The following is a 24439-nucleotide window of genomic DNA, read 5'->3' as shown; positions in this document are numbered from 1 at the left end:
TACAAACTAACTTCCGGTGACCACGAAAGAGTAAATACATGGAATCATATTTGATACACAAATTTATGTCGCTACACCCAATAGACATCAATGTAGCATGTGGCAATTTGGAATCGCTGACAGCCATAGTATACTTGCAGCAATATTTACAGAGACAAGATACGTTCAGCCTTCAAATAAACATAACCAGTATTACGTGAAATTGTTCCTAGCCTACATATCATACTATTATTATTATCTTTCAATTTTTCAATTTTAAATACAGATATGCTTGTACTTAAGACAACTACGAAGCTTTTATTTTCTAGTACCTTTCAACCACTGCTTTCTTTATTCTTTCATCGCTTCTAAAACCACTCTTGCCACGCATCGTTAAGATTATTGCCATTCCAGAAAGTTCTCTGCGTCTTCGAGGTATTCACTCGCATCCGCAACAGCGTCATCTCTTCGATGCTCTGGCGCAACATCGACGTCTGTCACAGCTTGATGTTTCTGGTGAAGTTTGTGCAAAGGTCGTCGGCGACATCTCTATACCAATCGATCTATTGCCACAGGACGTTTCATTCGAACGAGATCAGCAAATGAAGGTTGCATTCACTATGGAAGAACTACGTGCAGCATTGAACACATGCAGACGCTCATCGTCCCCAGGTCCGGATGGAGTGACCTGTACTGCCCTACGTCACCTAGGCCCGAATGCACAGCGCTGCCTCCTGGACATTTTCAATAAGTCTTGCCATGACGGAATGGTGCGTGATAACTTGAAGTGCTGTCGCCTAGTGCCTTTGTTGAAGCCGGAAAGTCTCCATTGGATTTGGCACCATACCGGCCTATAGCACTAGCAAGCTGCATCGGCAAGGTCATGAAGAGAATGCTGCTTACACGCATGGAATGGTATCTGGAACATTATAACATCTATACTGATGCTATGGCTGGCTTTCGACGAGGTCGGTCTTCAATTGATAGCGTTATTGACTTAGTGACCTCTGTTCAGATTCAGAAAGCTGAGAAGCGGCTGTCGGTAGCTCTGTTCTTAGACGTGAAGGGTGCCTATGACAACGTGACCCATGAGGCTGTTCTCAATGCTCTTGAAGCAGCTGAACTTGGAGGTCGTGTTTTTCGATGGGTAAGAAGCTACCTCACAAAGAGATCCATGTTCGTTCTAACTGAAGATGGGTCTACGAATAAGTATTTCACAAGTCGTCTTTCACTCTTTCACTCTTCGATCTCGAAAGAGTGAAAGTCACTCTTTCGATCTCAAATTGTTTCAATTGTGAGGTATCACTAGTGAGAAGCAGGCCTGCGTCAGCTTGTTTAACGTTAAGTATGCCGAGTTTCGAACTCTTCAATATTGAGCTGTTCGAATGAGCGAACTTAATAAAAAAATGTGCAAAAGTAAAGTACAGTCGCCCCGTAAGAAAGCAAAAACAAACAATAGTATATTGCAGCTGCTCCAGCAGAACCATTTCCGTTCTATAGGCCTACGCAAAATATTACCGCGCACCCTTATGTATTTTGTTTTCATTTCTTTCAGGCGAGATTCTAGAAACATCTTCGACAGCTTCATGTTCTGTTCGTGCTTTCTTTGGTGATTGCCTCTCCGGATTCGGAGAGCATGCCTTGAGAAATGGGCGAGCCGTATTGGCTTCTTGTTTCGTTATATATCGCGAGGAAACGAAGTTTCCTCGCGATATTGATCATTTTCCCGATCATTCATTCACCCAGCTTCCTACGTTTCTGATCGCGTTGGTCATGCACATAAGGTCAATACAATATATTCACGCACTAAGAAATACCAATTTTCACCTCTGCTGTTATCCATTAACGAGTGGAACGCGCTGCCCTCAAACATCGTCGCTATTACAGAACCCTCCCTTTTCCAGTCTGCAGTACAAACTTACTTAGAAGTTGACAATAATTTGTAACCACCATTGACATTTAATGTGTAACGCATGCTCAAAGAATGTTTATTGCTATTTCTTGAAATATGTTTCCTGTTATGGTGGGCTGCTTACTGTGTTTTTTGCTTATTGTGTTATTAGTAATGTTGCTTGGGCTATCGGTCTGTTTGATTACTAGTATTACTCCCTGACATGTTGTTTTACTGATGCTATAGTAACCTCTTGTATGTATCCCCCCTTATGTAATGCCCTCCGGGCTCTTAAGGTATTTAAATAAATAAATAAATAAAATTTAGTAATGAACATCAATTTTACTCAGAAAAAGCTATTTTAGTCACACTTTGTAATGTGACGATGAGAGAGAGAAAATATAACCCAATTTTCGAGGCTAAGCTGTTTACGCCTGGAAGTGGGCGACCCCCTCTCTCCATGTAGCCGCAAGCTTGATCTTATAGCCTTGCCCCCATTCTGGCATAAGCCTTGTCTCTAGATTCTTGTTGCATTCGAAACCAAAGTGGCCCAGTGTGTTTGACAACTTCCGTGACTCTCATTCTAATTATCATTAAGAGAACATTTGACAAACGTAGTGGTTTCTGGGCAAGGTTTTTGAAGTACACTGATGCAACTCAGCTCGTAGCTTCTGGAAGGCATGTGCCTCAGAAAGTGGGCAAAACAGTACTTCTCTATCGGTCCACTAAAGATTAGGAAGCTGTCTATAAGGAACTTCCTACCGTGGACCGGCTACTATGCAGTGAGAAGGAAATCGTCCTTTGTTTGCCTGAATGAGGCAAAAGTATGTACTCATTCAAACCTTGTTCGTCTTTCTCGAGTGTTCTGAGATGAGTAAATTGATGGACTTCCCTCAGGAAGAAAGTGCCCTTCAGGATCATCAATGGGGATTGGCACCTTCATGCAAGTTCCGATTAAGATGCCAGCGAAAGAGAGGCTGAAGCTGAGGCCAAGCGTCCGACAGAAGATGCTGAACTTAGATTAAGAGAAACTGATTGTAAACGTAAAGGGCTTGCATAAGACCTTGAGTTTAAACCGAGGCAAGAGGAAACAACTTGAACGCTTCGATACTTTACCAGCCTTCACGACGTTGTGAGTGAAACAGGGCTAATCTTTATAGGAAATCTTTCCTTAGGTAATGAAAGGCTATAAAATATCGAAAATGAAACAAGTAATGCAGTGTAGCTGTCACCACTTTAATGCAAAGCGGCCTTTCTAGGTGCACTATTTTATCAAAACTCGTCAATCAGATCACACGCACATTTTCACTGTGTCTATCAGCATGTGTGTCTGTATGCCTAAAGAAAAAATTAGACCTGGTATTTTCAGTGTGGCGACATTTGGTGATCTCTTTTTATTAAACTAGAATTCATTTTGTTATTGCTAATATTTATTATCAGTTTTATATCAGGAGAGGGCTCAGTGGTGCTTGCTTGTTTCTTCGATATCAAGGCACCACTACCTCAAATTTCCAACCTGACAGCGAAGCTTATGCCGGTAGGGTTTGTTTGGAAAATAGATAGATAGATAGATAGATAGATAGATAGATAGATAGATAGATAGGTACACAGACACACAGACAGATAGATAAATAGATAGATAGATAGATAGATAGATAGATAGATAGATAGATAGATAGATAGATAGATAGATAGATAGATAGATAGATAGATAGATAGATAGATAGATAGATAGATAGATAGATAGATAGACACGCTCAAAGACACCGAAGTTCGCTACGAAACGCTTCGCATGTAAAACTTCATTAGAGGCCAGGCTTGTTCACCATCAAGCCATTTATAAAGAGAGAACACAATGTTCCGACGATTACTTAGCCACTGTGGCATTTAAAACTTTGATCAAGCGAACGTAGCTTCCCTATCTACCTGCAATGGCGTCAGCAGCGTCGCAATTTCGCAATCCAGATCGGGCGTAGCAAAAAGACGCCGGCCGCACTCTAGCACATAATTTAACGCTGGAGCGCTGGAATTCACCGACGTTTGCAAGTATACCTCTACATATTGTGACCAAGATCCTCAGTTACAGCTCCCATCCAATCTATCAAGCTATTAGTGTGCCCTGCTGAACCCTCTCGAGCTTTCAGTGGCCATCTTGAATGCATATGCATAATCTATTGAAATAGTTTATAGCCCATTTTATGATCGCTGCGGGTGGAGTAAGGCAATCGCACAGCCTCTGTTTGAGTGCAACCGTTTTGACACCCAAAGAGAGGTCGTCTCAGCCACATTTTGCTTGCGAGATAACCACCCTCTCGCGGAGGACAAATTCGTAGGGCACTGGCCTACAGGACTATGAACACGAGTGCTTATGGGGGCATTGCTGCTGTTACTTTGATAAACTTTACAGAACGACAAGTCATGGCTCGTCTTAGACAAAGCTGCTGTGTTGCTTTCAGACAGATCTATTGTCATGACTTCGTACTGCCGTTGCGAACAGGCTCTTCTCTTTCATTATTCTGCACACCGTTTCACCTTCCAAAGTACAAAGTGGCCAACTGAAGTTCTTTTTTGTTAACAACCCTGCCTTTCTTTTTCTCTCTTTCTCGTTTTCGCTCTCTATGGATGGCCTCAACTATTACTAAGAGAGCAGATGCCAGCCATCAATATGTAAAAAACCTAATTACGGCTTCTGTTTTATTCATCCTTCGCAGAATTCTTCGTCGCAGTGACGAGAGCCGAGGTACACGCAAGGAGTGCTCGTCGTTCGCCACCGGCTGCTGTCCACTTAAAAACGTTTGCGATCGAGCAACGCCACAAAAGCCAGCCTGGTCACGCAAGACGAGACGTTTGGGCCATTGCCTCGGAGTCTCAGCCATAGGCTAGAAGGTGCCCTCGACAAAACGGGAGCGTGCTTGAAGTTCCTACTCCAAGGAGAACGCCACCTACCATCTTCTCCATCAATGTCATCTGGGGACCGCAAGAAGAAGCGGCACCGCTGCGGGTGACGACGTCCACTCAAGAGAAACACCCCGGTAGGCATGTCAGTGCAGTATGACGAGGACAAAAAAAAAAATATGCGTCTAGTTTGGACATCTGGCTTGAGGTTCGGGCCGGCAGGCGAAAAACTTTACTTGATCCGGAGACTGAGCTAAAAGCAATTTAGTTTTCCTTCCCTCAGCCAATGCTTTTTTTGAAAGTGGCACGTGACAAGCCCCGAAAGGGGAACATTTATTGTATAAAAAAAGACATTTACACTGATGATGCATGAGAACAAAATATCGAGTCAGTTAACAGGTACAAAATCAAACAGTAAGAATACCAGAAACGTGAATTTTGCGCGATGACGACGAACCAGCGGATCGGTTAACGTGCATTTCTTGGAAAACGATAAGGCCACTCTATTTTTTGGCATCTTTCGCTGCATAAGGATGGTCAGCCGGCGTGCATATGTATTTTATTTTTGTTATGATTGAATATGTATGAATGAGTTAGTCAAAATCCGCTCACATATGCCACGGGAGGAGGAGGAGGAGAAATAAAATTTATTATAAAAAAACAGCTTGTTTAGGAGGCCGGGCCTAGGCCTCTCATGGGAGGACGTCTAGCGCTTGCCTCAACGCCGCCGGAGGAACTCGAATAAATATCTGGCAAATTGGTGGATGTACCGCGTGAATGCTGCGTAATTCGTTATGGTTTCGGAATGCTCTATTAATATTTCGTCTTCATTATAGCTATTAACTGAACGAAGGAGAATAGTTGCCTTCAACGAGTGCTGGGACGCTGATGTTTGGTTGTGCCAAACTACTGTTTGAAGGTACTGTTGCTTCCGTCGCATCGGTTCGAGTCAATCGAACCGCCAAGTCAAACGAAAGCCTAGTAAAGACACCCTTGACTGAATTCCAAATGCGCGATCAAGTGCCTACATACATAGAGTTTCCTAAAATGAACCAGAGGGGACTTTGCTCTGCGATCGTTCAGCGACCATGGGAATGATGAGTATGAGTCGAATTAGCCTACTTGTTCGTGCTTGCTGGTGGCGAACGCTCTTGTGGATTCCATTACTGCTGCTATGTTTTGATTTTGTTTCGAAGAACCAACCGTATTTCACTTCGTGATCTGATTTGAAGTGGTAGGCCTAGAATTTTAAGATGGTGAAGCGTAACTGCCGAACATTTGCCGATCGTTGTTTTGTGACGAAGCAACTTGAAGCCACGCGAAGCTAGAATGAACTTAAAGTACGAAAACTAGGGAAATTCATGTCGTACTTGATTCAGATGCTCATTGAGGCACAATGCGTTGCAGCTTTCATAGAGAATAGCCCCAGAGTTCCCCATAGTGTATATAAAAAATTCTGTGCCAACGAATACGGGGTGGCCAGTGAACGGTTGCGCAGCGCAAGCAACCACTTTTTTTTTTAATAGCAGACGCTGTCTGTGTAGGTCTTACGAGGCGAGAGAGGGTAGCAGAGCGACACTTTGCGGGTGTCTTGTTGGGCCGGCACGAGACGCGAGCAAGCGGCACGACTCGCGAGACGCAAGCATGGACAGTGAAGGTGTGGAAGGTGCCGCCGCTGCGGGATCAGCAACCTCGTGCGACTAAGAAATGCTCTGCCTTTAAAAGTTATTGACAATCCACGGCGGTATTGTGTGGGCTGGTGCTAGAAAAACCCAATCTTAGGTGATGGCCTCGAGTCTTTGGACACAGGTGGCTTCCTGGGCGTGCCGGACGGGCCACAGTTGATCGGTGTGGTCGTGGCTGAGCAGAGCCACCGTCCATAGCGCCTCGTGGTTCGAGACTTGCGACGTCTACCCGTCTCATAGGCAACTGTCGCCCGCGGAATAAAAATCAAGAATATTTAGTAATCAAAGAGTGCTTACGTTTTTAGCCTGTTAAATAAATCTGTAGCGCAAAGTTTTAGACACCTGAAGCTCTGGATTGTTAGCGCATTTAAACGCTTCACGATTTCTTACGGGGCTTTTGGGTTTTAGGCTTGCTATGTGGTTATGACGTGGAAGTAAATTCATGAGTTGAATTTCTTTGAGCGAGTCAAGGCAAGCATTTTGCAATCTCTATTTATAAGATCCTAAGAGCTTGTAGATGTACTTTCTCTAAGCTACCAGAGAACACACACACAAAAAAATAAAAACTCCTACTTCTTTCTTTTCTGAAGAACGTCATTTTATAAACATTATCATTCTTGCTGCGGAGTTAATGAGCACAAGGAATACAAATCTTTATTTCAGAAGAAGGTCTTGTTGGACGAGTCGACGCATTGCTTCGATGGGCATTGTTGCGCATTCAATCGTGCGCCGCCACGGTGGTCTAGTAGCTAAGATACTCGGCTGCTGACCCGCAGGTCGCGCGATGGAATCAAGGCTGTGGCGGTTGTATTTTCGAAGTGGTCACACGTTAAAGAACCCCAGGTGGTCATAATTACTGGATATATATATATATATATATATATATATATATATATATATATATATATATATATATATATATATATATATATATAAATATGACGCAGGAGACGTGATTGATATACGATGAACCATTTATTTTATTTTTCTTCGTCTTTTTCCTTCTTTACTACTCCACCACACAGCTCTCGCGTGGTTCGTCACACGCTTCCCCCCTCCCCCGAGAGAGACGTAGATGCAGGGGCGGATGACATCGTTTAAGTCTCCCGACATGAACAATGTCAGTCTGGCGACCGAGTGGAGCCACGCTTCGGTCGATCTCTTAGTTAACTGCCGAGATCTTGCGTATGATTGTATAGGGTCCTTCCAAGCTCCCACTGAGTTTGCTGCGGTTCGGGTGCCAAACTGTTGTATATATAACAAAGTCTCCTACTTGAAGCTCTGGTGGAAGGAACTTCTGTGATCTTTTTCTGTGATGTCATCTTTTTTTGGCGCGATACGCCACTGAATTGCGGACTGCGTTTGTACAAGCTTCCTGCAGAATTTCGGCAACGTCTGGAAGGAGATAGGTATACGATGGTGTGCCATACATAAAAAAGCAGGATGGGTAGCTTGTGACTTCATGAGGTCTTCTATTGTACTCGTCGACAACGCCACGGTTTTCGGGGTTCATCGTTGATCTTGCATCGGAGGCGTGTAACAATCGACTGATTAGTGCGCTCATTTACGCCGTTACACTGCGGGCGTTATGAACTTGTTAAAAGCTGATGAATATTGTTGTACTTGAGGAACTGCTTAAATTTGCTGGCAGTGCATCCTGTGCGACGGTCATAAAGGAACTTCAGAGGCTTTTCAGCAGCGAAGATACTCTTCAGACAAGAGATGTAGGCGTCGCAAGTCTCGTTCTTGTGTGCGAAACCCGTACCTAACGGGTGGCATTATCAGCGGCTAAGTCAATGAATCTTTCGGATGAGCCATAATTGCCAAAACCTCCGATAGTGTCCATGGCCAAAAAATTTAATGGTTGTTCCGCTGGTGGCGAAGACTCCAAGGAACCAAAGCGTTTGGTCTTCGGCGTCTTGCAGCGCTGGCAAGTATCGCAGTGCCGTATGTACTCGTTCACGTTGATTATGATGTAGGGCCATGCAATAATACTGTGGAGCGAGAAGCCACAACGTCTTCTCTACACCGACATGACCGAAAGCGTCATGAGCTTTTTGGAAAAGAGAAGACCGGAGGGCAAAAGGCACATAGACTTTATGTATTCCTCTGCGTGTAAGTATACTCAGTCCGTTCTCAATGTTATGCTTTCCGGGTGGTTTGTCGCTGCGATGCTCTCGCAGTTGCTCAGAAGATAGGAGTAGAACTATCGGACTTCGAGATAGTGCATTAGCTTCAATGTTTTCAATGCCCTTTTGGTGCTTGATGTTCACGTCATGAAGGACCACCGGAAAAGTCAGCCTCGGGGATTCTTGATGCCTTTAAGCCAACGCTGCGTGGTCAGTGATCACAGTGAAAGATTTCCCGTGTAGATAGCAGTGCCATTTATCAATAGTGTCAATAATCGCTAAACATTCGAGTTCTGTGAGGGCGTAATTAATTTCATGTTTTAGTAACTTCCGTGAGTAATATACAATTATATGTTCTTTACTTTTCATCAGCCTGCTTCAAGACGGTGCCGATACCTCTGTTGGAGGCATCGCAGTATATAGCACACAATGCTTAGAGGCATCGTAGATGTTAAGGACGGGCAATTCTGTCACGCATTTCTTGAGCTGAGTGAAAACCAGCTCACACTCTGATAACCAGTTCCAGGTGGCGTCTTTGCTGAGCAGGCGTATCAGTGGGTGAGCAATTTGATTAAAGTGGTCGATGTATCGACGGTATACATTGACAGTGCCAAGAAAACGCTGCAACTCCTTAAGGCGTGGTGGTGTCGGAAACCGTAAAATTGCGTCCCCGTTGCTTTGTTTCGGAGTGACGGTGCCATGAGAAACCTTGTGTCCCAGGTACTCAATGAAGGTTCGAGCGAATTGACATTTATTTAATTTTAGCTCGACGCCTTCACTTTTGAAAGCTTTTAAAACGCCCTCTAGATGCCTCAGGGGGTCTGGAAACCTGTCAGATTGGACAACAATCTTGTCGAAGTAATTCGTGACGTGCTGGTGACGAGCTGCGAACGGTGGTTTACTAACATGGATTTCACAGCCCGTTCGAAGGTGACCGGAGCATTCCAAAGCCTAAAATGCATGGCGAGCCACTCGTAGTGACCGGTACGTTTGACAAACATCGTTTTTGAAATGTCGTCAGGGTGAATCTTCACGTGCCAGTAACCTGACGTTATGTATACCATCGAGAAGTACGTCGATTTCCCCAGAGAATCGAGGACGTTGTTGATGCGAGGGATGGGCTGATGATCAGGCACCGTCAATTCGTTTAGCTAGCGGTAGTCGATGCAGAAGCGCGTGCGACCTTCCCTTTTTTCTCTACCAGAAGCACCGACGCAGAATATGGGGAGGTAGATAGTTGTATGACACCGTGCTTGAGAAGGTCGTTGATCTGCGGTCCATTTCAACACTGTTGGTTTCTGAGCATCGATAGGGAGCTCTGCGAATGGGAACATTGTTGGTGAGATGAATGCGGTGCATTTCGCCTTTGATGCACCCAATGCCTGTCTTTGACTTAGAAAAAAACGCCATCGTACTTGCGGATAGGCTGTTTCAAGGCCAACTGTTGAATTCTATTTAGATGTAGTACATCGCAAACTTCAACACCTTGTGAAGACGTGCCCATGTTAGCCGTTATATGGTTTTGTGTACGAGAATAGAGGATGCCATTCTCTTGGCATAAAGTTATGGTGTCAAGGTCCAGCGACAAGTTAAAGAGGCAGGCACTATCCAAGCCACGAAGTAAGTAGCTCTTCATGCCTTGTAGAACATGAGCCTGAATTTCACTTGCCACTTTTCCTATCTGTACCTTTAGATTAACGTGACCCGAAGTTTTGGTAGATGATGTGACTTGTTCAAGTGAGATGCATGAATTCCTCATTATTTGCAGGCGAAGTGCCTTCAGCACTGCTTCGTTGATACAGGTAATTGTAGCTCCGATATCAAGAGTAGTGCTGACAGGGTACCCGTTAATGAGGGCATCAAACTGAATTACATGAACTCTGGGTCGCCCTCCTCGTTTCCCTGGTTGGTGGAGAGGGCGGAAATGCTTGCGCGTCGTGGGCATTCATTATGCCAGTGCATCTGTCGGGGTGAGCCGTTCATCGCGCAGCGTTTGCACTCGTGCACGGGTGTTCGTGCCACGGTATTACGTGGACGCTGACGAGTGTTGTCGCTTGTCACGTTAATCTGTATTCCGAGCTGGTGGAAGGCGCTGCACCTTCACTCTCTGCATGGTTGACTCTACACGAAGTGGAGCTGTAAGCCATGCTGCGGGTTTACACAAGGTAAGCCCAGCAAGCACCATTTCCTTATGCGCAGGAAGGCCTTCGATGAGCCCTGATATAAGGTGCGCGTCCTTTAGGTTGGCGAGGTGTTCGAGGGACATCTTTTTATTATAATATTACTTCAGGCTTCGGCCTGGTGTCAACCGGCAATGAATGAGTTGGCGGAAAGGATCCTTGACGCCGCTCGTAAAACGTTCCTTCGTGCGTTCAGATAAACTCTCCCAAGACGCGTAAGTGTCGAAAACCTCAGTGAGAAAGCGCCGGAAAGTCTCACCTTCAAGCTAATCGAAAAAGTAGCACAGCTTGTCTCACACCGTCCATGCTGCGGCCGCAGTCCTCACCTCGAAGAGCTGGAGCCATTTGTCAAAGGGGACGTCCTCAGATGCTCCCGAGTACTTCGCGGGATGTTGATGACTTTCTGTGATATCGCCATGATGAATGGAACGATAGATCCTGTCGACTAGTGTGACACAGGAGACGTGATGGCTGTACGATGAAGAACCAATTTTTCTTCGTCTCCCTCTTTCTCTACGACTCCACCATATATATATATATATATATATATATATATATATATATATAGGAAAATCATGTCAAGATCAACTCGCCTGAACAGAAGCAGCGTGGAAAATTTTTTTCTGCGTTATAAAAAAGCTTCTAACAGCTCACGCCCAACTGTCTTTGCTCTTTATCAGAGTTGTTTTGATAGCAATGAGTAGGGTTAGTAAAACAATGTAATTCAGCTACTTCGAACACAAATATATTCAAGCACAATTTGTAATGATATTTCCAAAGAAAGTAATCAACTGGAACTGGTTGTTCTGTTTTACCAACTTCGCAGCATGTAATATGCGTGACCGAAAAATTGAGAACAATGCAATTGAAATAAAGTGATACAAAATCCTGAAGCAGAGTGGGGACCGTGGGGACCACACCAGGGTTGTTTGGGTCCGAGCGTGGATCAAACCCGGGTCTTTTGCGTGGCAAGCGGATGTTCTGCTACACGCCCGGGATGCCTCTGCTTTTGAATACAGTAAAAAGATTATTGTCTGCTTGAAAATGCAGTAAAAGTAGCTTTCATGCTTCACAAACACACGCGTCCTGTATACATTCTTCACAACGCAACGCGAGATATTGCTGTAATAATGAAGGGTACAAGCGTCTATTTTCAACGGGCATCAGAATATGTGATTATCATGACAACCCTGTGGTTGAAAGCCCCCACTACAAAAGCCACACACGCTACTGCGCCCATTCCCTTAACGCCACGTATAGGTGGCGCACAGCAAAATCGAAAAGGTTTCATGCGCTAAGTGTTTGAAATACGCACTATAAACAGCAAGTCACTATCGCGTTCAAGACCTGAAGGCGAAGCTTCAGGGTTGCCTAATTTTTTTTCTTCTCATTTTTGTGTAGGCGCGCAACTGTTATGTTGAGCTTTTTCGACGATATCCTGCAGTACGTATCATCACGAGCTGCATGGTTCTGCTGCCTTTCTCTCTCTTTATAGGCGGCTTTTCAGCAAAAAATTGGCGCCCTGTGAGCCGAGTGTGTAATAGTGTTTATCAGAGCGGAGATGCAAAGATTGTGGGCAGCGTATTCGCTCATTGTGTAATATTCAACCAGCAGATGTGACGCTATATTGGACGTATATTATAACGTGCTTGAACGCATGCAGAGTAGGTGCCAAAGTTGTTGTGTGGGTCTTTGTTATGGAAGCCCGCGCGGGTCTGAGTAGATGGCACACAGCCAACCACGGATCCGTGGGTTTTTCGCTGACGTCGTGTAAATTGATAGAGAAAACTTGATTGCGTGTTTTAAGTAATTAGGTAAACGTCGGTGTTGTTTGTTGTTTCTTTATTGCTGGAACTTCTTGGACCCTCTGTTATTAAAACCAACGGGAAAGCACTTAAGATTTTACTGCAGGCTTCGTTTCTAATTCCAGATGCACAAAGTTCTTTTTAATGCAAGCGTTTTTATAGGAGTCACTCAGTGCAAAAAAAAACATTAGAGGGTTGCGAGTTTTAGCAGTTCCTGGTACTTCTGTGGTTTAGCTGAACAGGAAGGTGTCTGAAATCATTCACAGACTTTACTTGACATTAGTTTCGTGATACACAATAGTTCCCCCTATTTGCAGTGTTTTTACAACGGTTTCACACGTAACGTAAACGACGAAGAAAATTTTGATTATGGGCGTTCTACAAACCATAATTTTCGGTCGATTTGAGTAATATCGTAGAAAGCAACACATTCGAAAGAATAATTTTTATGGCAGGTATTTCTGCATCACCTTTTGGTCCGCTTGCGCAGCTGCTAAGTATTTATACCTATATACTGCTCTAAATCTATTTATTAAATTGAGTTCGCAAGAAAATGAAATGCAGCTAGTGACGTATTGTGGTCGGCTGGCGGCTATGAGGCCCACATCCATGAGATCTAAAGAAGTCTCGCGTTTTCATAGTGAAAGAGAACCACTTAATTTGTATACCGGTTGTGAGGTGTGCCTTAGGTGTCGGCTGTACTCGCACGATTTAGCTTTCTGCAGCTGTACGTGACGTGATGTCAAGGGTTTCGTTATCAGCTATGAGGATATCCTTAGGCAAAATAGGTGTAAAGCAAGGTCGTCGTTTCAACGTGTATCATGTGCACATTTAAATGTCAGGTGGTAAAGTCTAAGTCGTAGTATACACCGATGCGCCACTCAAAATCCTCTTGCATAATACTCAGTGCTGAGACCCATAGTTAAATCTGCTAAAAACTAAATGATTCAAAAACCAATCGTGAGCTATATTCACTTCATTATTATATGCACTGAGTAGAATACTACAGAACCTTTTTGATGCATTCTAATGATTGTAATGATTGCGGGCAGAATACATTAGGTGTATATGAGAGCTCAAATACGCTGTGTTGTGTGCACTTGCATATCCGCACTCTAAAAAGAATATTCGTTTTTTTCTTTTTTATGTGCAGGTAAAAGTCACCACATCACCAGTGAACTAACCCTGGACGTGGTGAGCGCCCATACATCCTGAATGCGGTGTCACGGAAGCAGGCAGATATGAACCAAACACCACCGAGTGCTCTCGAAAACGCTTGGCAGGCCGGGACCATCTTATTTCATGTAGTGAATCGAACGACAACGAGGGCTAGCATCTCTTTGCCTTTCAACTCCAACTGGACATCGGACGTTGCCAATTCAACAGCCACTGAGGCTATCGAGATACAACCGTGGTTCACGATGTTTGAAAGCACTGTTGGCGGCAGCGACGCGCCAAAGCTGAACATGTCACTGACGAGCCAAAACGCGTCGTCTTACAATGCCGCCGCAGCAGTTGCTGTCGAGGTGGACGATGCGCTTTCGCCGGCAACGCTGCCGCCCAAGCTTCGACTATTTGCAGTCGTGCTCGTATCGTGCATTTTAGGACTCATTGTAGTCGCCACCGTGGTTGGTAACGTCTTTGTGATCGCAGCCATATTCATGGAGCGTAATTTGAGAACTGTTGGAAACTATTTGGTGTTATCGCTAGGGGTCGCCGACCTCATGGTCGCCTGCCTTGTGATGCCCCTAGCAGCCGTCGCTGAAGTGAGCCGCGAGTGGGCTTTAGGGCCCGCTCTGTGTGATGTGTGGACTTGCTGTGACGTGCTCTGCTGCACGGCCTCCATCCTGCACCTCCTCGCCATTGCCATGGACCGCTACAGAACGGTGGCTCAGGTAGACTACGTGCGCCAGCGGAACTCGCGCCAGGTTGCACTCATGATCCTTCTGGTCTGGGCTGTTGCCGTCGCTGTTTCGGTGGCGCCTGTATTCGGCTGGAAGGACCCGGACTTCCAGCGAAGGGTCCAGGTCAACCGAATCTGACTGGTCAGTCATGACGTTGGCTACCAGATATTCGCGACCTGCGCCACATTTTACGTGCCTCTGATACTAATCCTGCTGCTCTACTGGCGCATCTATCAAGTGGCACGCCGCAGAATCCGCCATAAGCCGGGCAGCAAGGTTCCTATTGCGATGGCCAAGAGTCCTTCTTCAAACGTGGAGATCTCGGTAATCGTGGCCGGTGAGAATCACAGTCCGAACTCGTGTAGCGGCGGGACCTCCACGCAGGAGTCTGACGTCTCACGCAACAACGACGGGGCGCCGCTGCGACCGAAGCTGCAGAGCAAAAAAGACCGCAAGCTACAGGTCAAGCAGCCGCACATCTCCCGCGAGTCGCTCGAGTCCAAGCGCGAGCGCAAGGCCGCCAAGACCCTGGCCATCATCACGGGCGTGTTCGTCGTCTGTTGGATGCCCTTCTTCGTCAACGTGCTCCTCATGACTCTCTGCACGTCGTGCTCGTCCGGCGGTTACGCGTTCAGCGTCTTTCTGTGGCTTGGCTACGTCAACTCCATGCTCAACCCAATAATCTACACCATATTCAGCCCCGACTTCAGGAACGCCTTCAGAAAACTACTATGTGGCCGAAAACAGCCGTATGGCATTAAGCGGTAACCGCCAGAAATGTGGCGAGGCGTGTAAAGAGTTAACCTGGAGAAGCACACAGAAAGGATGGTCGGCAACATCAAAGCCCTACACCAATGTCCGAATCGCATTGAATGTGACCACGTAGAGAGTGTCAAAGCATCCCTCACTGTGATTAAGCTGACGCAAAACTGGAATGTAGTCCCAGCAAGGGTGTTGATAAGTTGCCATCCACTCCGCTTTAATAGCGCCCAGTTAAATTAAATTAACAGAAGTAGAACAGAAATATGTGTTCAGTTTTACTGTATACAAAGCTGCGTTAACTTTTATTGATATAGAGTGTACTTGTTGGCTAATCGCTTGCGTTGGAAAGGAATTAGGTCAGATTAATTTATTGACTAACCTGTCCAAATGAGTTATTATGCACCAAACATTCTGTGAGCAAGGGATCACGACCTTTGAAGTTCTTGCGAAAGAGACTGTTGTTAATTGGCTCAGAAGATGTGAGTGCCATCAGTGCCAATAGAAAACATATTTGACCCAAGGACACGTACCGTCGAAAGCTCTTCGACTTGTTATGAATACAATATTCCAGTGCGTTAATACTTGAGTTTAGTGATTGTAAGTTCAAATGAGACGCATCAAAAAGTCTAGTGATAAGAAGTAGTCTTGAATTGAGCTTTCAATAATGAACTATATATTGACGGTTGTGAGATCGGAAGTTACTGTATTATCCACCATGCATCGTGTTGCACGAGACAACACTGCTAAACCTACCCAGAGATGCATAGTTGTAAAAGAAGCCATTGAGTAGAGGTTACGCCCTGGCCAGATGGCTTGTGCTTGAGTAACATAGGTTGGAGAAATTTTTGTGAATTTTGTTAGAAATCTCTTCCAGCTGAAAATACGTCTTTCAGCTTCTTTTAAGGGCAACGAATGAAAAAAAAAACTTTTGCATGAATATTCAGTAGTTAGATGTGTTTCCCGCTTAAGCGAAATTCAAGAAAATTATGTGCAGTGTCACGCATCGGAGCTACTACATATCGAATAGTGCGTCAACATCGGGGAAAATACTAAACGCAATCGTTATTTTTCTCAAATAACAAAATAAGCAGCGCTAGCGTCATTTAAAATTGCATACTATGCTAAAATTTATGTAATTTAGGTGGCAATTACAAATATGATCATTGTGTTGATCAATTTTAAATGCTAATTCAAATGTTGCGGGAAGTTACGCTGTTAGAAATCGTAACCACAGTACCACCTTCATGTGGAACCTCATCTTCACGGCTGATCAGTAAACAATGTAAAAAGTAATAATGACTTCAGTTACGACCTCGGAACTATTACATCACAATCTCTGATAATAACAAGGCTTCTTACGGTAAACAAAAAAAAAAAGATTCGTGGTATACTCTTAGCAGATCACCATGATGAAGGGCCTACCTAGTGCTCTGGCCACCGCCTTAGGAAAAGATCATGATCTCTTTTCCGGTGCGCTGTTGTAGGTGCATTTTCATTCGGAGCAGCATTCCGTTGATTGTGCCACACTTAAAGCACGTCCAATCGCAACACCTGTCGGCAACGTTTGGTCAAAATAATATTTCGCGCATGCACACAATTTTATGTTAGTTGAGCAACTAGAGCACATATTTGAAACAGGCTGATGTCAGTGCCCGAACATGTACCATCACACCGTTAAGAAACTTTGCTTCCAAGAAGACATGAAAAGCCCACTGTGTCCATGTTTGTGGAAGAGTGATATTTGAAACTTACCTCTGGTTCAGTGTTGTATAATGTATGTATTCAGTTGCTTTGTTGATATTTCTTCGATGTGTTATTGAAAGTATCTTGTGTGCGTGTCTATGTATAAGTGAACAAATTGAACGCCACATATTTACGCCTTCACCCCGCCTAAAGAAAATTTACAAACTTTTTTTACCCAGCATAAGAGCGACTTTTTTTTTCTTTCAAATGCTGTTTTTGTTTAGAGTGACCAGTATTATGAGACTGTTAAAGGTATTTTTTGTATGCCCAAATATGAGAACGCTAAGCGTTGCGTATGCCCACTCTCAAAATAGTCACATTAGAAATTTTTCATCGCATCACAGCATATTCCACTATTATTTAGTCCTCATTACTACAAGATATTTCTTAGTCTCTATATTTGTAAATGATTTACTCAATCAAGTATTCATCCCTCAATGTGGGCCCTTGCCCAAGGTACACAAAATACGCACATATTGCGAAGCACAATGATTTATTCATTTGAGCTCATCATACGAGATCGAATAGCACCAGATGAAAGTTGAAGTACTAAATGAATGAAAATTTAGTCATTAGGTTCTAATATAAAAAAGTTTCCTATACGTAATGTGCTTCCACTTCATAAAACGCACAAAAAGACCACACAGCGATGCAGAGCGCGGCGTAACAAACGACTGTGAGTTAAAGGAAACAAGCTTCATTAACTGCAGTAGAACGTAAATGAGCTCCCCGGCTTCTGCTTTATGCGTACCCTAACGTTTCGTCTACTCCGCTAATATGTTGTTATGACTTCATGATTAGCCTGCAGAATTACACGCTCAACTCATAAGGCGCCGACGCTGAATGGACCACACGAGCCGTTGTTGGCATGACAGCAAGCTATTTCTGATGGCTTTCCTTGCATCTTCGCGTGCCCACAATGTTAAATACCACCAGAGTTGAGCAGCGTAAATTGCATCTGTTGCTAGGCAACTACAGTGACTCGAGTAATTACCATTATTTTTTTTTACTTAGTCATCAGCGTACGCTGCAATGTTTGCTCACCACTTCCCCGCGGCACATATTTTATTAGTCCGCTTGATTCGTTATCGTGCGAAGCGGGAGATAATAAAGTTCGTATGGACGTCTGTGTCATCTGAGAACGTCGTTTTCGGAATATGTCTCATTCCTTTTCTTACTTCTCCCTCTATTCTGCCTATTTTCGACTGAACAACAGCGGCGCACATTTTCATATTTACGAGCGTCAAAGCAGGCTGCTCAAAGTGTGCCTATGCTGATGTTTTATGTGAGAGAAACGATTGTGCGTTCGTGTGGGGCTGGGAGCCTGGTGCGGGAGTGTAAATAACATTTACGTAAGGTCCGTCTCCGTTGACGTCTGCTACGAGGCGCGTAGTTGCGAAAACCGAGCTTATACGTGTAAAACTAGCAAGAAAAACGTGGCAGTACCGAAAATATTTCACCATCAAAGCTGGTGACAGCACAATTCAAAAAGAACAAGACGACGTAGACGGTACTTTCCCCTCCAGTCGAGTTAGTTGTGCTGGCAGCCGTCAGCTATAAAGCTTAAACAACTTCTCGATTCACTGCTGTCCTTCGTTATCGTGAGTTGAGAAACGCGAGCTGCATATTGACTGCAAGTGAACCACCGCAGAAGCCTCACAAGCAGGGCCTTGTTTCCAGTTTTTTGCTGTGATCATATAATTGTGTTACAGCCGTTTGTTACACGATACATAGATTTGTCTTGCTCGGTGACCCCGAATTCATTTTTGTTACTCTCAGAGGAGCAAATGGAGGCTAAGGAAGAAGAGTGCGAACGACATTCTTCAAGTTTATATCACTTGTTAAAACTTATTTTGCTTTTTTTGCCATTATCTAGAACCCACAAAATTGTTCCTAGTTTCATCTCATCGAGATTTTTTGTTGCAACTCTTGCATTGTACGGGCTCATTATAGGTTTGCCTTGAGTGCTTCTCCTCCATTGACTGAATCTTTGCAGTAAGCCATTGTATGAAGCTGTGAACGTTACTGACTTGATGTACTTCACAATACTCAGTGAACTCTTATGTTTACCTTCCCAGAAAACGTATTATGTGGGCGCTCTTTGTAATAAGGAGTTGCACAAATCCTCAACTATAAACAACTTGGGTTATGGCCGGTACTGATGACGTTACATTTGGTATAGTAGTTCCGATCAATGTCAATCGTAGTCTTGTGACAACAAGCACAAGTCAGAAGGGACTTATTAAGAATCCTGCTTGCAAGACTGATATTGCCGTGTGTTTGTGTTCTGGTATCTACCTATTGCACTGCATCATACTTCCTGCGCTCTGGCTTGCAGGTGGCTACTATAAGTTTATCTTTGTTGTCGAAACTCAAAAATCACTTTAACTGGTTACTAAACTCCTCAACCTGTGCCTTTTGATGCTGCACGTATATTGATATGATCCGTCATTCTGACACTGAATGCATGGTTTTGAATGAGCTCAATAAAAATGATTGTAAGAAATCGTTACTAAATTAACAATATACTTTGATATTCCCCGCATATACACACACTTGAGTAATTGAGTTCGCATAGTGCTCTCATCATGAGCCTTACGTACCCCTGGCGTCTGTAAGCATTACTCATTTCATTCCGCTATCAATTAGTAGGCACCCCGCTTCTACTTCTAGCAGTGTATACCCACTTTATTGCCGTGATGCCCTTATATTATTCCCTGCTGTAAGTTCTGGCAGCTCGATGTCATGTACACATTTTGAGACGACAATTAATTCGCGGAATCATCTCTTGAGGTGGATTCCCGGAGCCGCCGCTACTTACACTGGTGCCTGACATGATACAGCAAAAACGTGTCTACATTTTCCCTTATTGGTTCGTGGCCGGTGATGGGCAAGGGTGCATGCGTGTGCCTGATGTAGGCTAATCAGAGCTAACATGTTCCGCATGTACCTTTTCTACTATGTTTGCTACTGAGGCTGGACGTAGAGGTTCTTGAAGAGTTGGCACAGAGCGTCTGAGGGCTTATCTAACTGCTCCTCCGTAGACGAAAAAGTATACAGTTTAGGTAGGGAACAGTGGACATCTTAAGTCTCAGTGCGATTTTGAGACATCCAACAAAGGAATCATAAAGGCAGCATGCGCGACCAATATGATGCAGGCTGCCTTACTGCCCAAACCGAATGTTGGCTCAGTAAAATGCTTGAATCTTTACTGACATGGTCTTTTGCTCTCAAGTAGGCGCCTTTTAAACGCATGTTGCAAGCTCCCCTCACGTTTGAGCAGATCAGAATTAGGAAGATCTTGAAAAAATATTGATACTGTTTGTTTTTCTTACGTTTCGCTTGTCATTGGGAGATCGGGGCACATCCCACTGGCGTTATCCGGACGTGTTTTATTATCATGTGGCTAAATCTTGTTGCTATATTCTAATCTGTGCTATCGTCAGGAAAATCTGAAAACTGACTTGGTGATGGCCCTAATTGGAACAAACACTAACAGGATACGCAATACTGACATGGATACGTACTCACATGGTGCTAATTTTTAGCGATATGTTTAATTCACATATTGGTCGTACATACATTTCCCGCCAGAAAGGTGACAGCTAATGACTCACTTATGAACTTCACGAAAGTTGTTTTGCTTGGTAATAAAAATAAAGATTTGCTGATCATTACATCAACGCATCATCGCCGATTGATGCGTGCCTGCTTCGGTGATTAGCGTATTGATTTTTTCTCAATATTGCCTTTAAAAATCCTTTTGCTAAATATAGGCTGACAGGCGTACTTATTTTAGTTGATTGTGGGGCGTTTATCGTTAATAAAGATGAATACACGTTAGTAGAAAAATAAAGAAACAGCCTTGTAGTGTTTGGAGAAAACAAGGGCTCAGCTATTGTTAGAAAGCGTGCCCTCTTTATACGTATCGGGCACAGAGGTAATTTATAACAGAAAAACGCAACTGTCCAACGAGAAGTGTCCAAAATATTTCATTCTGTTTCTGAGTAGAATTATTACTGCCGTCAAAAATATAGATCAAACTATAGGGAAACCTGGAAAGTAATGTTTAGAAGAGTGCTACTTTAGAATTGTGCTCTTCTTGCTCACGCACTATGAGATGTTCTGAAACATGACCATATCGACACCAAGCGTGACAACAAGTGTTAAAATTGCGCATGAATACAGTGTGCATTGGGGATTGCGGAACAAGGCACCACGTGGCGTATGGTCAAAAAGTACATTTATAGTGACGTTCCAAACAAAGCTAGATTTGAAAGTGTTCAATGTGCCCATCGGCCTTATTTGTGCTTTAATCTATGTGGATTCGTATACGAAGCGCACAATCTGAAGAAAAAAAAGAAATAAATGTGACAGACAGGTAGAATTATTCCACGCCACGTCTAAAGGTCATGACCTCATAATCACGAAGGAGCGAAAACTCCACAAGTTTGTCCGATGAGCATTTTATTCGCCTGTAACGACGTGACGAGATCGCTGGCCTAAATCATACAGAGGCGTCATTGCGCACTCCGGCTACCACATAGAAAGGTTCCAGTGTGGTCCAGGTTTCTTGCCACGTCCCTAACCATTTTAAGTATTTGATGTCCCAAGGCGCGTCATGACTGATGCGCAAAGGGGTTGCTGAACTTATGAAGTCAGTAGGCGGGGATTGCGCAATTCAGCTATAGTCCTCAGGAGAACGGCATTTGACGTAGACCAGTAATAGTCTGGTCATTTTCCATATGGTTCCATGGGTCATTTCACTGCGCAGTATGAGTAACGACTCGGAATTTCAGTGTTTGTCACATTCTGCTTTTTAGTCTCAAATATGTGTCTACGAACGACGGGTACAGATGACGTGATGCGAAACCGCAGCTTGATGAATTCACCTCGTTACATTCATTACTCTCTTGTCTCTGAGGTTTAAAATACGGTGAGCCTAATACCTCAATATTGCGATACCGCCTACTCTTAGGTCAATTGTTTTTCATTTTGGCGTAACGTACAAATGTTACTAAACCAAGATAACTTAAACAAGCTAGATCACACAATTTTTGTTTTTTTTTTAAGACAGAAGCGTCTTTCCACACCTATTGATTGATTGATATGTGGAGTTTAACGTCCCAAAACCACTATATGATTATGAGAGATGCCGTAGTGGAGGGCTCCGTAAATTTAGACCACCTGGGGTTCTTTAACGTGCACCCAAATCTGAGTACACGGGCCTACAACATTTCCGCCTCCATCGGAAATGCAGCCGCCGCAGCCGGGATTCGAACCCGCGCCCTGCGGGTCAGCAGCCGAGTACCTTAGCCACTAGACCACCGCGGCGGGGCGTCTTTCCACACCTAGCACAATGAAGTGGAAAATTATATCAGAGGTTACATGTGCAGAACACCTACAGGGAACATTTCTGTTTGAAATTCAACCACGGCCTTCAATACAAAAGTCTACAAACGCATCTCTTCTTCATATGACCACAGCACGTACCCATACAAGAAAAAAAAATTCCCGATGTCGTTCGCATCTTCAGTGGCTCATACGATTACTTGCTCTTCTGCCGTGCTGTGGGTAACAAGTCATGCTGTTGAAATATGAAAGAACTATGGAAACAAAGTCCTTGAAGTACAATGTAAAATAGTTTACACAGCTAGAAAATACAATCGAATTCATGAACTTCTATTCAAGTATGTCTTTGGGACATTACTCTTGAAGCAAACAATTTATTTTTCGGCATACAGAATAGTTCGTATAGAGACAATGAAATGACGTTGAAGTTATCCTGTCATGAATCGCTCGACAGCATCACAAAGTAGAAGTTATGATCTCATGCTGATCGATTTCTAGAAAGAAAGATAACGTTCTTGTCGTTTTTGTTGCTGCATATGTATCATCCAATATGCTATATTATGTCAAAACACCTCAGTGTTGTCTATGTAAACGTGCTAAATAATGCTTTTTATGCAAAAAGCAACCAGTGTATCTCAACCCCGTATATTAGGTACATGATGCTGTTGTTATAAGGACCACTTAAGCTGCAGAAAGTTGTTTTACAAACATATTTGAAAATATTTTACAGCAACATCTTGCTATTTGTCTACTTGTGAATGAGAAAAACACCGTGCGACTGCCCATCTCCGTCCTGTAGCCAACATAACCTGCTGCACTTTGTATGCATCCAGTGCTCAGCTTGCTTGTGTCCTCTGTACTCACCATCTGCCCTAACGCCTGCTGTTTTGAGCTTATTTCTATTGCCTCTCTTTGGAATCCTGTATTTCGGAAGGATTCAAGGTGAACGTATGAAAACGAATGTTGTTGCCGGGCTCACTGCAGGACTGTTTATGGTGATTGATAAGTGGCGCACGTTGTTTCAGAATCTCTGGTCCCCACACGAGGGCGGCAAAAATTTATTTGTTGTTCTCTGAAAAAAGTTCGAATAAAGATGGTGAATATTGAAGTTTATGGTAGTTTGTAGTGTCAGCTCTTGCTGCCACAATGCTCCAAAGAAAAACAAGCTGAAGAAAACACAGGAACGTTGGCCTTAGTCAATTGAAATGAAAATCAGATCCCTCATCACACTTGTATATGAGGTAAGTAATGGGAGGTAATATGAGGTAAGTGAAACTCATAGAGAAAAAAAAATAAGACAAGCTCTGCAATAGCACGTAAATAAAATTTCTAATTCGTTGTTTCATGATGTTATTTTTTGTGGAATTTCTGTACCCCTCTTGTCTACCGCAAGAATGAAGAAAACGTAATTATTTGTGTGTATTTGATGTGCGAGGTATCGCACATGATAGCAGTAGTTTTATAGTAGTTCTGCCATTGTACCTGATGATAGGCCTTCTTGCCAACTAGATTGATTATTTCTGCACGGTGCTTTGAGGAACATAAAGAGAAATTGTACCCCTTCATCATACGCTGAAATCTTGCGCTTAGACATTAAAAGTGGTCAAAAATACACAGGCAAGCTTGCTTCATGCAGCTAGTCTAAGACTAATCAATGAAACTGCCCATGAATCAAACAATCAAGATTAGATAATGGACCAGGATTTAGGCCTTTGTCCCGGATATGGCTAAAGTGAATAAACTAAATGAGGATCTAGGTAGTTAAAGAGCAATTGTGCCACTGTTACACGGTGAAGTTTTAGTAGTAGTTCACTAAGTGCCGAATCTAAGAAGTTAGACTTTGACATGAAACTGTAACTATGAAGGACAAACAAGCTTTTAATTAGAAGAAACTTGGTGGTAATGGAACGAGTAGAGATTTCAAAGTCTTGGTGAAAACCGCGCACAATGAAAAAGGACTGGTTGGAAAGAAAGCAGAACTGGAGACGACTCGAAATTAAGCTGAGTTACATACTAAACGAAAACATACCAGGTGTTCAAGAAACCAGTAAAAAATTCTAAAAAGTCAGGAAAATGCGATATTTTTGTGATGCCTTCATAGTTATTTCTGTAGC

General features: G+C 43.6%; 1 protein-coding gene and 1 long non-coding RNA gene across 3 annotated transcripts in view; one reads left to right on the top strand and one right to left on the bottom strand.

The window, feature by feature from the left end:
* LOC142803720 (uncharacterized) overlaps positions 1 to 24439 on the bottom strand; it is a 147607-nt gene that overhangs the window by 99477 nt on the left and 23691 nt on the right. The gene's annotated exons all lie outside the window — the stretch shown is intronic.
* Positions 14007 to 15236, top strand: LOC119160170 (5-hydroxytryptamine receptor). Its single transcript, XM_037412875.2, is given in 1 exon segment — positions 14007 to 15236. A coding segment is annotated over 1 exon segment (1206 nt). The 5' UTR covers positions 14007 to 14030.

The sequence above is a fragment of the Rhipicephalus microplus genome, chromosome 1 (genome assembly GCF_043290135.1).
Source record: "Rhipicephalus microplus isolate Deutch F79 chromosome 1, USDA_Rmic, whole genome shotgun sequence".
In the NCBI taxonomy this organism is placed as follows: Eukaryota; Metazoa; Arthropoda; class Arachnida; order Ixodida; family Ixodidae; genus Rhipicephalus; species Rhipicephalus microplus.
The sequence above is the reverse complement of the archived record's forward strand: the minus strand, read 5'-3'. Positions and strand labels throughout refer to the sequence as shown.